The 18481-nt window shown below is 32.8% G+C and overlaps 2 protein-coding genes across 2 annotated transcripts in view; both read left to right on the forward strand.

Moving 5' to 3' along the window:
* Positions 1-18481, forward strand: part of LOC136986768 (uncharacterized) — a 90621-nt gene that overhangs the window by 19205 nt on the left and 52935 nt on the right. The window lies entirely within an intron of this gene.
* Positions 5686-10010, forward strand: LOC136986788 (uncharacterized). Its single transcript, XM_067284403.1, has 2 exons — positions 5686-5783; positions 9079-10010. The coding sequence occupies exon 2, from the start codon at positions 9087-9089 to the stop codon at positions 9576-9578; it is 492 nt and encodes a 163-aa protein (XP_067140504.1). The 5' UTR covers positions 5686-5783; positions 9079-9086; the 3' UTR covers positions 9579-10010.

The following is an 18481-nucleotide window of genomic DNA, read 5'->3' on the forward strand; positions in this document are numbered from 1 at the left end:
AGTTTTGTATAGGATATCCTCTTGATGAGAAACCCTTGGAGATCCTCTTGATGAGGAACCCTTGGCAAATTTTATCAGACCAAACCAATGCACTCACTAAGAAAGCAAAGCACGTCGATCATGGTCGGATATGCCTCTTTCTCTCAGAATTCGAATGCGAGGCCCTACAGAGCCTGCATTTCCACAGGATATGCTTTACTTCGAATACTCTTCTAAAACTTTCCTCACACACATCTATCCCGCAGTTTATTGATTACTTCAAAATAAATTAAATTTTTGATTACTATTTATATAAATATAGCATTTTAATATATTTTGATTTATGTTATAATTTGCGAAAACTTTCAAAATAAATTTGTAATTCAAATTAGCTTACGAAAATAAAAATCGAAAGAGAGAATTATTATTATTGTTATTTTCTTATGTAACAGCCGGAGGCGAAGGTTCACATCTATTATTATTAAGGACAAAAGATTCTAGTTTTGGCTCTTTCCGGACACTAAGAGGCTCTATTTTTTAATATCCGCCGAGGGTTCGGCCGGGCCCGCAATGAGGGACGATCGGATGAAGAGAGATGGGGCCCGACATATCCGAAACAGACTACTCGTAAAAAATTTCGGAGGTTTTTCGACCGTTCGAATGCGATCCCGAATCTCCAGAATGATAGGTTGAAGCCTTAATATTCTCAAAAAGGCTTCATTCACCTGAAAAAGGACTCCTTAACCATCTCAAAAAGGCCTTAAAATATTTGTTAAAGGAAATTCATTTTCAAGGAATAAATCGAATTTCTAAGACCTTTCTCCTTTAGGGTCTTAGAAATTTGTTTCAGAATTTACCGCTTCTTTTAGAGACTAGAAAATGGCTCTTATTTAGTTGTTAAAAACGTAAAGAAAATCTGGAAAACTTCTAGTTTATTGCTCCTTTAGAGATTGGTCTCTAAAGAAGAAGGCCCATCACAGGCTGCGAACACTATCCGTGGGTTCGTGCCTCTCCAATCACCCTAATACTTGGAATTTTCCGGGTTTCTTCACGTTTGTAACTCCTAAATACAGACCAGATTGCCATAGAAAGCCCTCCCGGGAGGCACCTCCTGGACGGATGGCCCATTTTGCTGTGTACAAGCGAACCAACAAACTAAAGTAGAAGAAGAAACACAAACTTTATTATTAAAAGCTTCACAAATAATACGAAATAACGAGTTATGACGTACAGAAGGTAATAAAACAGGAGTTTAAACACGCATCAATAATTATTTCGACATTAAACATATAATTCGACTGGAAAACACTCAACCGCTTTGACAATTTCAACGCGCGGTATCAAAAATAATTGCTTCCTCACCAATCGACAGAAGGACAATAATTATTAATCGCTCGTAAACCCGTTTATTTGGAGAGGGGGTGGGGGAATAAATTATAAAACGATTAAAATGACAAAACTAGAGTCGCCATTTGTCGTCGTCAACGGCGGCGGCGACGACGACGACGACGGCCAGACAACCAGAACGGTTTATTTATAACTTTAAATAAATTCGAATTCTCTCCCTCTTCGACTTGTTTACAGCCGAGTTGTCTCATTTTTCTTATTGGTAATTTATAAATCGAATTACTTACATTTAATATTTGCCTCGTAAATCCGAGAGGAGAGGGTTCGGCTCTTAAATTCGTGTTATAAATATATAACGGAAATTTACGAGTAAAAATAAATAAGAAAATAAATGAAAAACGAGCTTGGGGAGTTGATTCTTCTTTAAAATGTCTGCGTTGACGTCTCGTCTTCACCGATCCTGTTTTAGATAACTCGCTTCGCCCCCCCTCGATTTACGAAAGTGGGGTCATAGGTCACAACGTCACACAAGTAAGAAGAGGTTAGGAATAGCGGTAAGTGAGGAACAACAAGAAGCGATCTTCATTTGTTTCTCTTCAATAACGTCCATCTCTCATTCTCACTTTTCTCAGCATCTCTTCGTTTCTAATCTTATCTCTTTGTTCAAGTTTCGGGCCTGTCAGTAACAAGCTAGTGTTCAAGGCCTGGCAGGGCCTTTTAAATTAATTATTAATCGATAGAAGAGAAAGAGTCCTTTATATGCCACACCTTAAACCAACCACAAAGCTTAAATCTGGCCCTGGTCATAAGTAAAGGCCGCATTTGTTAGTCGACTATTGTTTACATTATATAATACACCTAAGTGTATTGTATTACATAAACAAAATATCTTAAATATATACTTAAAATACAAGTGGAAAAAATTGCCTTTTATCTATTCTAAATTGGGATATTTTTATATTTGCAATTTAATACGTAAATAAATAATTCAGATAGATATAAATGGTTCATTTACAGAGACTTTCAGTCTGTATATCCGCATTTGAATTGTAAATAAATTATAATCGCCGTATATCTGTATTGAATGCAGATATAAAGTTTTTGCGCTTTCTGGGAGGCTTTTTGACAATACATATTTGCCCAAAAGTCATGTATACAGTATATTTTAAGATCGTGCGAATAGTTCTTAAAATATATCTCGTTTGGGCCACCCCCGTGTAATAAATTATAGAAAATGTCGAGTTACATTGCGTTAAAAATTAATAAGGAATTAATAGAAATCCACTTTGTATAAGATGTGTATTATGCAGAGAGAGAGGGGGGTGATGTATAATTTACATGAAGTAAAGTGAATTTTATACTGTAGTGTACATTAAACAAGTAATAAATCGTTTATTATCTACCATGCAAATAGCATGACTAAATATAGCATCATTCTAATCACTGTGTCGTGATAATTTGCCATAAATAAAGATCTGTCCGTAAATTATAAGGGGGAGAATGTGTTATTAGCTTAATCCAGGATACAAGGTTACACGCGTTATGTAATTTATGGACGATTCCTTGCCAGAAAGTTACGCAACTCGTTGCTGGATTTTTTCACATTTTTGTGTTCGGTCGTATCAGATAAGTGTAACGTTACACTATTAGATATTATTCGCGTAACATAACGTAACCTGGTCAACGATCTGGACGCGTGGAGTTTGTTTACGTGTCTAACACTTACATAGGGGCAAGTTTTCCCATAGAAAGACAGCTTATTCACACGACCTGTTATAGTATATGATAGAGTATACAAGCGTACTGTATACATGCAGTTTCCTACAGAAAATTCGGGAGGCACCCATCCCCTCCTTGTGTTGCGTTGACTTATCTCGTTTACTTTTCTATTTAAATTTAATTTCCTATTTCTACTTTACTGTGACGAATTATAATGGAATTTATATACTCGTTAATAAAAAAGAATAATCGAGATAATGTTGCATCCTTTCTACACACTTCCGAGAACACAGCATCTTTGATCTGTTGTATGATGTATATCCGGATAGATTTACAGTATGGCTGATCCTGGTTGGTAGAACACATTGTAAGTTTAGAAAATATTAAAAACTTTGAAGATCGACGTTGTGTTTCTATATAAAAGAGCATCTTAGATGCGACACTGGCTCGTCGATGTGCATCAAAGATACTCTTATATGTGCTTATTTGTAAGCACTTCTAGGAATGCGCTACTAACCTTTATGGTCTGCGAGTGTTCTACTACCCATTTAGTGTGGTTTAGGAGCTTAATATGCACACTAAGCTGATAAACATAAACAATATCTACATAGATTAATTACGAAGGATAAATATTATATCTTCTTCTTCTCTCTTGGCGTAGACAACCATTCACATATGCTGTATAGATATAAGTCAGAAAGGAGTTTTCCCATCTGCTCCTCGTACTTTTTCTACAGCTTCATTTTTCATCCGCTCCTTAATCAGCGGGATGAAGTTCTAGGCACACTTCATCTCAATATATATTCTAGAGCACCCCGAATCATCTTCATCCTCTTCCTACTCTTTTCACCCATCCCCAAGCTTGCAGTTTCCTCAATAACACTTAACTCTTATAATTAAGTTTTGTTTTTCTAATCCGAATTAAATAAATATTGTATCCGAGCAAAGTAATTGGCAAAAATACAAGATTCGTTTATTCGATCGAAGTACAGTCATCGCGGTAGGATCTCTTCAAGGAGAAAGATTGTCGTTTTTCGTATGGGATTATATCTTTCTCCTTTCCCTATCTCTACGTTTCTAAGCGGAATTAATCCTCTTTTGTTTTTCTAATTGCTACAATAATTAAAGTACTATCGACTAATTCTACACCCGATGGAATTTGGATTTCGTCTTTTCAACTTTTATAGAATGGAGTGGTTTATGAGTGTGCTACTAGTTCTTTAGAGCGAGTAGACTACTCGTACTACACTCGTAAACTATATTCTCTTAAAGCATGTTAAGGCTAGAAGCACACTTTTATGAGTTAGCCACTCTGAGACTCTAACCTCACTTTCTTAGAGCTTGTAGTACACTTATAAATAAGCACATATAAGAGCATCTTTGATGCACACTGCCGAATAAAAGATGCTCTTTTATATAGAATTATCTTATTGAAGATAGCTACAAAATGGGTTTCGATCAACGTTATCTAAACAATATTTTTCTACAAAAGTGACATTCAGAATTCAAACCAGAGTACGAGAACACAGAATGAGTCCTTCATCGATTCTAAATGGAAGCTACTATCACGTAACAAGCATTAAAACTCCCCTCTAAAGATAAAAGATGCTACGCAGCATCACATTAAGCACTTTTTCCTCCAACTTATCTCTATTGCACATGTTTTATGTTATTTTTACAGTCAATATCTGCTCTCCTGAATATTATTATCTTTTATTAATTTTGGAAATATATATTCTTTTTAAGTTTATTTAGACACTTGCCATAAATTCGGATTAAGTATGGGAGTGGTTATCAATCTTATTCATCTAAAAAACTATTATGCGGTTTCCATGGAAACTGCTATTTAGTTTAATTCTTTTCTTAGAATTATATCTCGGGGGGATATATTTTATAAACACGATTTGCACCGTTTATGAATATATTTTATGGTATTTTTGCCCAAATTGACTCATTAATGTTGCGTAGTAACCTCTAAACTGCAATATATAAGAGGTCTTTCCTCTTGTAATAATAAATTCGTAAAGCTCTGAACTGTATCCTAGTAACTCATACTAGGATACAGTTTAGAGCCTCACTCTTTTATAACTTCACATAAGCAGACCCCGAGTAAGCCTCATACACCTTTAGACTTATATGAGGCTTTCAATAAACCTAAAGCTGTTCCTGATTATGCTTATAAAACATCGTCATATTTTGATATTTATTATTAATTATCCGATGCTAATTTTAAATATTCACTAAAATTCCAGGATAATATCTTGTTTAGAAGTTTGGATACAATAAAAATGACGTAGGAAACATTTAAAATCGACGTCACACTACGAATTTCCATCGTGTTCGGCTTGTTTGTCTGATATTTAAAACGAATTTTTCAGTAGATTTTATAAGACGAGAACATTCCAACAGAAACTGGAATTTAAATAACGACAAGATAATTAAATCTAGAATAAAACGATGCGTTGATTAAACAATCTTAGCGTGTTAAGATGCGTTAAATAAACACTTAAATATATATATATATAAACATTAAGGCAGTTTCTACAGAAACTGCATGACGACTAGGCCAACAGTTGATTCAGTAAAAGAATGTAACCGGTCCAGTCGATCACGTGACCACCTCATCACCTAGCAACCGAATAAGGTGGTGCGTTCACCTGTCAGATGTAACAATATCTCCGACAATATCGAGTGCAATTTCGTTCCAGGAGCATTTCAGACATGGACTTGTCGCGCAGGTAAGATACTTTTACAGGGGCTATCCGTTTCTCCTACTCCCAGTCGATTTCTTTCGATTTTAAACGATTATTTTAATTAATTTCATTCGGATTATTGTTATAAATTAAATTTTTAATTAATTCTAGCTTAAAAGAACCGACGAGGAATGATAAATTGATCTGGAATTAGGAGATGACTCGAGATTTTCTTATATATATATAGGCCTATATATACATTTTCTTTTCCGTTTCTCTAAGAAAACATCCGTAATCGGATAAACCTTATTAAATAAATGTCAATCGAATAATGTAAATTGGGTTTCTATGTACAGTACAAGTTTCCTATTTCTTCATTTATTATATATTTTTCTTATTTAAGAATAAAGAGAAATTAAATAACTTTTAATAAATTATGTCTAAAATCGATTAGAAAATTTTCTAGCGAATAAATTAACCGGCGTAATTTATATTTTAAATATTTATGCAAATGCTCTTAACTTTATTTATTTATTATTTCTATTGTAGAAGCGTAATTTAACACGCAATTTCCCTTAAACAGCATAAAAATATTCACGTAAAATAATATTTAAAAAAATGCTATTTTAATGTTTATAAATTAGAAAATAATGCAACATCTTCGAATTTCATTTCTCTACATTTTATAAAGCAAATATATTTAAATTTACTCTTTATATATATATATATATAAAACAACAGCGATTTTCTATAGAAATTTTGCTCTAATTCTATATTAAAGTTTAACTTTTAAGTCAGGAGAAAGACGTGATAACATAATAATAATTTTAAAAAAAATATATTAGGATAAACAAAAGGGTATTAAAATTAAATTTAGGAGAGTTTTTAATCTCGGGATTTCATTTGTCAGTTTAAAAATTGCAATACTGGAACCGTAATAACAGTTTAATTCCTTTGATGGAGAGGAAGAGGAAAAAGAGAATGCTCCAGCATCCTCCCACGCGTTTGATGAAACGGGTTAACGACCCGAAAATCAGAATTTCGTGTATCAACTTTAAATATATTTTTCTATATTAAAAACCGATATTTTTATTATTTAAGGTATTCAGAAGGGAAGAATTGTTCGCCATAATTAATTAGCTTTATAATTAAGTTATTAGCATAAATATTTGAAGCGTTTTTAACGCGTAGAAACGAACTTTCGTGTGCACTAGGAGTTAATTATGTATATATTTGCTCACTTTTTTTCTATTATCAGAAGAAGATTTCACTTCCAAGAATGAAATTTATTCTTAATTTTGTAATAGTAAAGCTTAAATTGCAATTTATATTAAATTATTACAAAAGTTTACAAGTTTTTGAGCTATATTTTCAGTTAGTAATGGAGGAAAGTGAGAAGAATTCTCGCGTGTGTAATAAGCAATAACCATACGATTTTTATTATTATTATTTTTTTTAATTTATGGAGAGAAATTCTATTTAATAACAATGTTATCTGACTAGAAAACAGCTGGAAATGTCTCCAAATAAAATCGATTTTTATCTATTCGACTGCTTGGAAAAGTGAATAATAATCGAAAGAAACTTTTGAAATTTTCTCTTTCTCACTTTTCTAAAGAGTTCTTTAATTTAAACAGAAGATAAACTAGATAATAAACGTCAATTATCCATCATTCTGTACGAGATACAAATTAGTTTTGTCGAGAAAATTAAGAGTATTTTCTAAGAGGAAAAAGAAAAATACAATTTTCTTTTTTCCCCCTTTTCCTTCGGTAGCATGTCACGCTTGCATCTCATTAGCCTGATTGCTTAAATTTGAAGGGATGACACGCTCTTCTCGCTCCTCCTTTCTCTGGTCTCTCTTCCAGACCATATGCACTTAATTAAATAGAGGAGTTTGAGCGCATGCGTTACGGATGTTGCTTCTGGGAGATTGATCAGATTCTTCTTCAGATGTATTAGAGTATAGAAGCGACGATCTCTTTTGCAAGTTAATTTAATCAAATCGTGTTCTTTAATACTTTTTACGTCCCTCTAACTGGGACATAAAAAAATATTATTGCTCTTCTTTCCACTTTTCTTCCTCTTCTTTCCGCTCCAACTCTAACTTTTAAATCAACTGTTCGATAAGTAAACTAAGGTAAGTCTATACGATATTAAATTCTTTCCAAAAATTACTTTTTAATGGCTTAAAATTTAAAAAAATAATAATAATAAAATAATTTAATTTAAATTATCTTTTTTTAAATCGATTCCTCGACGAATTTAGTTGGCTTATAAATATTTAATTGCCGATATTAAAAATTTAAAAGATAAATTCGTGCAAGCTTAGCTTGTTTAGATCTTTGAAAATGTTTAAATTAGTTTAAAATAAATCAAATTATTAATATAAAATTCTTATTTATTACTAGGACACGTCAGGATTTAGTAAAATCATTAAATATAAAATAATTTTACTTAATTAATAAGCCGAGAATCTACAGAAACGTATGCAAAATTTAAGTAAATTTTCTTAAGTATTAAATTCTAAATTTATCTTATTTAAAAATTAATATTTTTCTTTATTTCTCTCTTGGGTTTTCTCTTATTCTAAATTATACTTTCTTTTCATTTATCTTCTTTTTTTTTAAAAAAAAGATTCAATGATAAAACATCATTTTTGGAAGTAAAATAATAATTAAAACTGCGAAAAAATAAAACTTATTCTTTAAATTACTAAACAAGCGAAAAACTTATCTTAGAATTAATATATTTTGAAATAACTCATCTTGCTCGGTAGATTATATTTATTTAAAATCATCATCATCGTGTGGCACCACGGATCGTCAAATCCGCCATTACTGAAGATTTGGTCGCGGTTTCGCGCCCAATCGCGTGAAGTTTTCCGGGTTTTTTCACGCGTATAACGCCTAAATGAGACTAGTTTCCCATTAAAAGTAGGCTACTTCCGGGAGGCACCCCCTTGGCAGATCGCTTGCTTTATTTTATAAATCCAATCCATTACAACTCTGTCTTACAGGTTTGTCTTCCAATCTGAATTGCTCCTAAGCCTCCTTCGTGTCTTTCCACTTCCTCTTTTATCCCTTCTCTGGACAATTCTCCTTCATTCTTCCATGATGATAAATATGCTTAACTTAAATTAATTAAGACTTAACGAAATTAAGAACCTCTCTAGCCAAGTACATAACACAGTCGAACCTCTGAACAACGGCCTCTGACGAGAATATAAAAAAGTGGCCGCCGTTTAGAGGTGGCCGTTATTGAGGGTTCGACTGTATTAATTTCTGAATTTTCTTCTTATTCCTTTATATATATATTTAATTAGCAAATGTATTTTCAGAGGTCAAGATGTGGATGATAATGCAAAAGCAGAGAGAACTGAATGAGAAGAACAAGAGCGACGAGAGGCCAGAACCGGAAATGGGAAGGAAAGTAGCCCAAAGAGATCTAACAGACAAGAGAAGAAGATCGGCAACGAGAGGTACCTTAGTGTGCATCGTTATGTGTGGATCTCTTCTATTGGCTTTAGGCGTGGCTCTACTGTGCACCGGCCTTCTAGAACCTAAATTCAAGGATAACCCCATGCCCTGGTTGGTCACAGGACCCACTTGCATCGTACTGGGTATATTGGTACTGTTATTATCTGTAGAAATAATCATCAAGCTTCGTAAAATCTCGAGCTCCGACGTGGACGAGGAGGGCCCGAAAGACGGAGGTTGGAGCAATTGCAACATGGATAAGTCCATGCCACCCGTACAGAGCGTTGGAAATCCTCCAGTTTCGGTAGTGGTTCAACCCCCCACCCCCATGGTGTTAGATCCCACTAAATTAGACTCGTAATGTCTCGTTTATCTCGTGTTTTAAACATTCCATGAAAGTTCTTCGCGTTTTTATCGACTCAATCTTCCTGTGGTAAAGTCGGATCCACGAATATTAACACAGTATACAGTACATACACAAACATAGACCTATATCTACGTATAGATATAGATTTGGGGGAGATTTCGGAGGTAAACCGAAGCAATCGTGTCAACGTAACGAAAGAAGATGAACTTTATCATTTGAAACAAAGGTTTTTTTGTTCTGATTGCAGGTGATGAATATATTTTCTTACTAAAGTACGTCTCTGATTATTTTTTTCCTTCCTCCTCCTCTTCTTTTTCCCCCATAAAAATTATATTTACTAATACACAAAATTGTGTTTTGTACGCTATTAATTTCTCAGAAAACTTGTACATTTGACTTATTTTAATTATTATTAAAGTTGAATTTTTGAATAAGTTTCGTACAGTTTTTCTCTTAAGATCAATGATTAGAGCCTCAAAAATTTAGTAGAAATTTTCCTGCGAATTTTTAAACGAATTCTATAACGTTACTTTTGGGGTTTTTTTTTAACTAAAGGATGCTAAGAGAACCTTTTTATGTGTCCACTGTGAGTTCACAATGGGAGATGCCCGAATATTCCCATCACATTTTGAGGTTTTCATTCGAGTTTACCGGAAATTTCCATGCAGTTTATTCGGATATGTTACGCCCACTAGGCCCCACGAGAAGGGGTGGCAGCTTTCGAATAAAACTTTTTAATCATTAATTGAAAATTTGTCTTAATTCAGGAAAGTCATCTCGATTTCAAATAATATTTTCTTTTCTTCAAGATTTCAAAAGTAGTGACGTAATTAAATTTTGACAGGGCGCAGATTAAAAATACTCATTAATCTTTAAGAATTGGATTACGTCCGAAACTCCTGAAGAATTCCCCCTATGAAACATTATCGTTTCTTGTGTAAGAGTACAATGGCTTCGCCATTTTTAGTCCACTTACCTCGAGGCCAATACTCGTTACATGGAAAATAAATACTTTGATAGAAGATAGCTTAGTTGTTTCGGCAATGGGATATAGAAAACAATTTCCGGTCTGGTTACCATAGTAACTGCATCTTTCAGACTAAAAGTTTTACTCTACGGCAAAAGAATCGATCGCTGCTAGAGTAAATTATAATTTAGCACCGTAGAAATTAGCCATTTTGCAATGATAAGGAATAATTTAACACGTATTTTCGTGCGTATAAACCCCCTTTAATATCTCTCGAACCAATAGGAAGACTTATAAAGATAATGTTGATGAAAATAAATAAAGAATGCTGGGAAGGTCCAGCGACAATGTTGCCAGTTTTTTTATATATGTATGCTGAATGTAAGTACTTACGATTGTACTGTATAATATGCAGCCTTATCTCTTAAGGCTATGTGTTATACAGTACGGAATGTAAGTATTCCATTACAAGAAATAACACATCTGTGGATTAGACTAAAGGGTAATTAATAAAATAAAACTTTTCATTATCTTAATATAATCACACATCCATAATTTTCTACAATGAATTACCCAGAAGTAAGGCATTGTAAATCGTCATCTAACAAAAGAAACTTTTGTCTGTTACGTAAGAATACGAAACTATTGATTCCCTTCAATTTTAATTAATATTTAACAAAGTTCTTGGAGAAAGAAATAAAAATAAATACTGTAATCTTTAGATATTATAATTTCATTTAAGAAAATCTGTTAAGCAAATTGAAAAAAGATTATAAAAAAATTTCTTTCTGGCAAATCTTTCTGTTAATCTGTCTTCAACATTTCAAATTTTATCATGAGAAATTCTTAAGATTTTCCAGAGAATTAAATTTACTTTTATATTCGATTTCTTATTTAATCATTTATTCATTAATCCACATTTCGATTTAAACCGAGATTTATATCATTTTTCCCTCCTTGTGGTCACTAACGGGTCTTTTTTCATACCCATTGTCGGTTTGACCACCCCCACAATGGAAGAAACGGGCCCTACACATTCGGAACATTCGCCCGTGTTCAGTGGCGCATTACGAGCAATAAAGGCATTTGCCCGAATCCTCATCAGCAGGGGCCCAAAACCAATCATTTATAAGAAAACATTTCTAGAAAAAAATGCCTGAAGTCAACACTATAATTCACCTTATTTTTCTATTACAGTTTCGAATTTCTGGTTGAGTTACTGGATAAGAAAAACAATTTAATAACTTTAACTAAAGTCATTGCTATTGACAACCTGTATTTAATAGCAATCAATTTGAAGCACACTTCGTCCTTCACCTTTAACCTTAATTCCTCGTCATAATCCTTCATTCATGTCTAACCCTCACCATCTTCATTACTTCAATTATAATTAATCCAGTATGAATTAATTTCTCCTAAAATTCTAAACTATTTTGGGTGTTTCTTAGAATATTTGCGATCGAATGGAAGATCAAATTACTACTCGGACTTCTCGTGCGGGTCTGGGCCATTTACTTCGTTTAGGCCTCAGAATTTTAAACAACGAAACAACGTTAAAAATTATATTATATTTTAAAATAATGTAACTTTACCAAAAATAAGCCTAAAAATGCAATGTAATGAGTAATTTGTAAGACATATTTTTAAGGCCCGTGCCAAGAGGTTTAACTGACCTCCCTAAAAAGGTTACTTTCATTTAAAACGATGCCACTGGCTCGCTTATTCTGCTGTATTAAAACAGCTTAGTCAGGTAATAGTGGTTACTCGTTATAGTGGTTATGTACAGTACAATCAACGTCTATAAACACAAGGTCGAGACACCAATGTTCCCTATGAAGCCACCATATTGGGTCCTTAGTTTCAAGGTCTATAGATTTCATGCTATCTATTTGAAGTAAAGTGTACGTTCCATGGAGTTCCTTCTATAATTTCAAATAGAGTATCTTTTCGTTTAGAGGTTACTCCGGCATATAATTGAAGGCCTTAACTAAAGAGGATTCAAAATAAAAAGATATGATACAGTACGAGGATAAATTTATTTAGTTTTGAAATGCAAAATAAGAGAACTTATTGAAGATACTTGTTATTTTTCAATTTCACTAAAACTGTTACAATATGTTTGTACTAAAAGACAATATATGCAGCAAATAGCATTATTTGTATAAAAATATGAAGTTATAAAAGCAATAATAATTATAAAATATGCACTAACTTTTGGTTGAATTTTTCTTATTGAATATATTCGAGTAATCTTGTATGGCTTATGTTCCTGATAAAAGAAAATATCAAGTAGAAGAGGAAAATAATTAGCTGAAAAATATCTCCCCGGAAATGATATACACATAATACACGCGTTGCGCATACATAGGCATGTAGGCGTCATTATGTAGTAAATGGATTTCAATTACTACAGGTGAATAAACAAACCGATTTATAATTGGTTATGTCACTGGCTAACACTACTAGCTGTATTAACAGAACACTACATGACTATAGTCTGTCCATGGAAATAATCACTTGGATATTAACCAAGAAGCATCAACCATTGATGGCTTAATTGTGGCATGTTACTTCCGGATTTTTCCTCATTTGTTAAACACGTCACTGTCATTATAAACATGTGCTACGAAAGCTACACGTTTCGGTATTGGAATACGAGGAAGTTTGTTATAGCAGTTGTCAAATGCATGATTTTACGCGCTATAAAAAAATTAACAGAATTGATGAAAAAGTTGTTCTGCCATCTAGTGAGAGAAAATAATAAAATTCACTGTGTGAATTTTATTATTTTCTCTCACTAGATACTGACATCGTTACTGATTGGTTTAATAAGCGAAAAGTGCCGACGTCGTTACTGATTGGTCTAACTGATGTGACATCACGCGTGACGTTGACCTCAAGTCGATTCTTTCCATAGACAGCCTATACCTAAGAAGAAAACAGCATGTACAGTAAAGTGTATGTATTATTATTAATAAACACTTAATTTATTCATTTATATTATTAAGCTTTGTGTAAAAATATTGTACACACATAACTGTGCTGTTTTTTTTCCTATTTTGATATAACTCGAAGGCCTATCACTTAAGAGTGTCAAAGATATATTTATTGCACACATACAGTGTAAAAGAAATTTCCTTTGTATAAATACTTGAGCTCATATATACTGAATCCATTCGTCATACTTCACGGATACCATTCATCTCCATAAAATATAAATATTTCTTTCTTTTCGTCTGGACAAAAATTTCAATTGATTTCTTCAATTTCTTTTCGCGCACTTTTGAGAAATCGTTTATTCTTTTTTGCTTTTATTCCATTCAGTTCATCCATTCATCTATTACCTGTCTGTGAGGTGAAATCTTTCCAGATTTATTAGAACTGAAATATTGCTAAAATATATTCTAAAAACAGCATTATTATTAATTTTATTACATTCTGCACTAAAATCAGCAATTCTTGGAATACATTTTTTCGTTTTTGATTCTTTCAGCCCTGGGTCATTAAGAGGGACTTTTTTCCACATCCATCGTGGGTTGAGGGCCGGGTGGTCGATCGGTTAAGGTGACAGCTTACCGCTCGGATGGACCGGAATCGAATCCAACGGGTCGAAAAACACCAGGAATTTTCTCAGGAAACTCGAGGGTAAACCGTTCCGGATATGTCGGGCTCCGACCTTCACTATCTGACCGCTCCACTTTGGGCCTGGCAGAATACGTAATGCCCTCTTGCTAAAATGGATCTTTAGTGCCCACAGGGTAGAAAGAAAAAGACCGATCTTGGTTTTCGTCCAGACCTTATAAAAGGGTTACCGGACGGTAAAAGACGGTGTCCGACGTATCCAAGACGACCGCTCCTGAAAAATTCTTTGGGTTGCTCGCCAGGATTCGGTCTCGGCTCCTCCAGAGTGATACATTGATAACTTGTACATTAGTAAGTCTGTACCTCAAAAACGATTAACGCGATGTCTCACAAGAAATGAAGAACCAACCATATAGGAAGAGATCCCGAAAAGACAATACCAAAGGTAAATATTTATGTTTTTTTTTATCTAATCTTAACTCGCTATGGCTCACGTTTCCTTATAAATACATTGCTTTTCGCACTAGCTATGTAGCCGTACTCAGGGAAATCTCAAGGTCGTTGGACTAAATGTAGTTACATTATGTAAAAAATTCTTATAAATTCAAATGTTTGTAATAAAAATATAAAAACAAAGCATTTTAATATGGAAGAATGTGTACATTTATTTAGTATATTATTTACTTGCTCATATTTTGTATTATTTCTAAAATAAATTCGTATGTTTTGTTTACGTTAATGATTTGTACAGTAATTGAAATTTTATCTAATGTAATTAAATTTTAAGTCTAATTAATGTACTATTTGATAGTATACTATTAAAAGTATGTGTTACATAAAAGTATTAGTTTATTACATTTAATGTAAATTATGTTAATTTTAATTTTAGTAAATTTTTACAAAAGTTCTTTGTTATCCAACTTTGGAATTCACAGTGCTACCATTTTACGTAGGTTATTACATAGGGCAAGATGCTAGATGTGTGTGAGGGGGGCGGGGCTTCCCAAATTGTCGACCCCTCTATGCGAGCAAAAAAGTCAAAAGAACCAAACCTCTATATGTGACCCTTCGCGAGATATAGCCGTCGAAAGATGCGCCTACGTCATGCGGGTTCGCGGGCAAAAAAACCGGGTCACGTGACCCAATATTTTTTTTCGCTTTTTCCACCTCTCAGTGTTTAAAAAAAGCGTGCCCCCTTTCAAAATATTTGCTATAGATGGCAGGACATTATAAAATATAAATGACTATTTTAAACGAAAGATGGCGCTGTAGAAAATTCAAACTTGCATCTATGTAATATAAATTATTTTCGTGGAACATAAAAAGTACAGTCAAACCTGTTTTTATGCGCTCTTTTTATGTGCGATTTTTATTTGTGCGATTTTTTTAATGCGAATTTTTAATTTGTGCGGTATAGTTGGCGACTAGTCTCGTGCGATTCGTCATGTCTTACGTTGACTTATTATAGCTAAATGAACTTATTATAGCATAAATGCACTTATTATAGTAATATTATTGCATGAATATGCGAAAAATGAAATAATTTACTTTTTAAGTCAACAAAACACCACCTGGACAAAAATATGTAAAACAGACGATAGACCAGACGATGCAGTCAAGTGCTGACATCTGTTGTCAATAAATTCTATTTCGTACGGTTTTGAGTTATTTTCTATGTGAGACTTTTTTATGCGGTCCCTGTTGACCGCATAAAAAAAATATTTTTTAATTGTGTTGCGAAAACTATTATTTACAGCCATTCGTGAAGTTTCGTGAGATTTTTTTTTGTGCGTTTTTTTTAATGCGGTCCCTATCCCCCGCATAAAAACAGGTTTGACTGTATTTTAATTAATTAAATATCTATAACAGAATCAAATTTAGAGATAAATTAAGCGAAAGATTAGATTCACATTATTTAGATGGCAGTACATTATAAATAGCGATAGTCATTTCTATTTTATATAATTATTTATTTTAATGGAGATCCACTTAGGCATTAAATTGTGCTGATGGGAACTTAATAGATCAATCAGTTTATAAATTAATGAACAAATAATACAATTAAATGTAAAAATAAAATTAAAATCTCTAAGACAAAAAGTAATAGCTTACATGAGTTAACTGGATTACTTTCTAAAATGTAATCCGAAATGATATATTATAGTTACACACACTTTTTAATTTGTGACCAAGAAATAATAAAACTGGAAGAAATAAATGATATCACATTTAATTTTTTCTTGTAATTTGTTTAAGTTGAGGAGACAAACACAGAAAGAAATTTCCTAGACATTAAATTTATTTTTTGTAATTTATTTGTAAACAAGGAAACTATGAGTGGAAGGAGCGAAGAGAGAAATGCTCTTATTAACATTACTTTTCTAGCATCATACTACAATAATAAACTCATATCTGGGCAATAGAGATTCTAACTTTTATATACTATTTTTTACTGCATGAATGTATCAAAACATAGTAGAATGAAAATTAAAACACCTTACATGTCTGTTGTTTTGCTGCTTGTTAATTGTTTGAGGACAAGAAGTTTTCAAAATGTTTCTACGTCTGTTTGGAAAATCGATTATAACATTTCAGAATATACTTTTTCCTAGAATAATTTAAGAATTTAATTATTAAGAATAGAAAAGATCCAGATGATTGATTAATTAATTAAATAAAAAAATAATTTTCTAATACAGCGCATTTACTGTCTCATTGTAAAGAATATAATACAATATTCAAACGAATATTATTTAAATCTGATAAATTAATTTAATTCGATGCTAAATGGAAACAACGTTAAATATTATTTATGAAAATATAAATCTAAAACCGGAAAAATAACTCGCAATTTCCAGGAAACTTTCTATTTCAAGATGGCGCCGAAGAATACGAAATGGAACGAATTCGAATCCGTCGAACGTTGCAATGCGTCACGCGTTACGTCACGCATTCTACGTCATAGGTATGATATTTCGAGAATTTTAATTGCATTTTTTAAACGAAAGTTTCTTTTCAACAAATTTTTTTATCTCGAATTTGGCAAAATATGTTTTAAATGTAAAACTCCGTTAAAAAGAAAATTTATTCAGATATACGTAATAAAATCACGTAGATGGCACACAAGAAAAAATAATTTCTAATAAAATACGTGTTAGTATTTATTTTCTCAATTCTAATGCGCATTTTTTTTTTGGAATTTTTTTAAATTTAAGGTGCCGTTATAAGCGAGCACAAAGTCGATTTAAATGCTGCCTAATTGGCAGTTTTTTCCTGACTCCACTCGGCAATTCGCGTACATTACGTCGTTCTAAACTCTCCCACTAATTCGGTTTTGTTTAGAATAGGAAAAGGAAGTGGGGACTGACTCCCGCATTTTGATTGTACCAAAATATGGTCAGTTTAGTTTACGGGGAAAAGGATTCGTTTGTTTCTGATGATTACTGACGATGGGAAAAGAAGTGTCTTTGATGATGCAAGATTGCACCCGTCGTTTGCAGTGGCGAGCTGTCATTGGAAGCGGTGGAAGCGCCGCATCCACCTTCCAATGACCTTCCCTCGTATTTTCTAAAATATGAATTTTCATATTTTAACGTACTTTGAATTAATTAAAATTAATATTTTATTATAACCGCATTATGTATCTTATTACAAATTTGTATACTACATGTGAAATAAACGATAAGATTGTTATTATATATTCGAATGTCAGTGGCGGAATGGAAGCGCTTACGAGACAGCTTCCACGGCGAGAATAACTGAATGGTGTAAAGCAGCCAGAGGGCATTGGCGCATGCGCTTTACAGACCACTAACCTCAGCCGGTTTAGCTGGTGGTATTCACTGTTATTTTTATGTACGTTTTATTGCAAAGTTATATTTAATTACAGTATAACTAAAAGAAAATTATAATTATATTGACAGATTTTCAGACAAAATCTTTAGAATTTTTATCACTTTTAGATGTTTTTCATAATATTAAAATTATTAACAATTTTTCCGAGCGTGTTTTAATTCTTTAAATTAAGTAAATTTTATGGGAAATTCTTTGATTTATCTAAATTACGTAGAGAATCGCAATATTTATATTCGTGTTCGGACTATATTGACGAGTAACTCTTAGACATAAAACATATTATAATTAACGTCGATCCGAACAAAGACTTACTAAAAGAATTATATGATTTAATATCATTAATTTTTACGGTACCATCTACCGGTGACTCTGCTGAGCTCAGTTTTTCTACCACCGAGCGAATTCATATATTGGCCAGGAACACTCGGTCGGAGGAAAAATTGTGGTCGCTGGCGTCGCTTTCGATAGAAAAAGTGCTTTTAAATACGTCGAT

This window comes from Centruroides vittatus, unplaced genomic scaffold, assembly GCF_030686945.1.
Source record: "Centruroides vittatus isolate TY-2023 unplaced genomic scaffold, ASM3068694v2 scaffold_1172, whole genome shotgun sequence".
NCBI lineage: Eukaryota > Metazoa > Arthropoda > Arachnida > Scorpiones > Buthidae > Centruroides > Centruroides vittatus.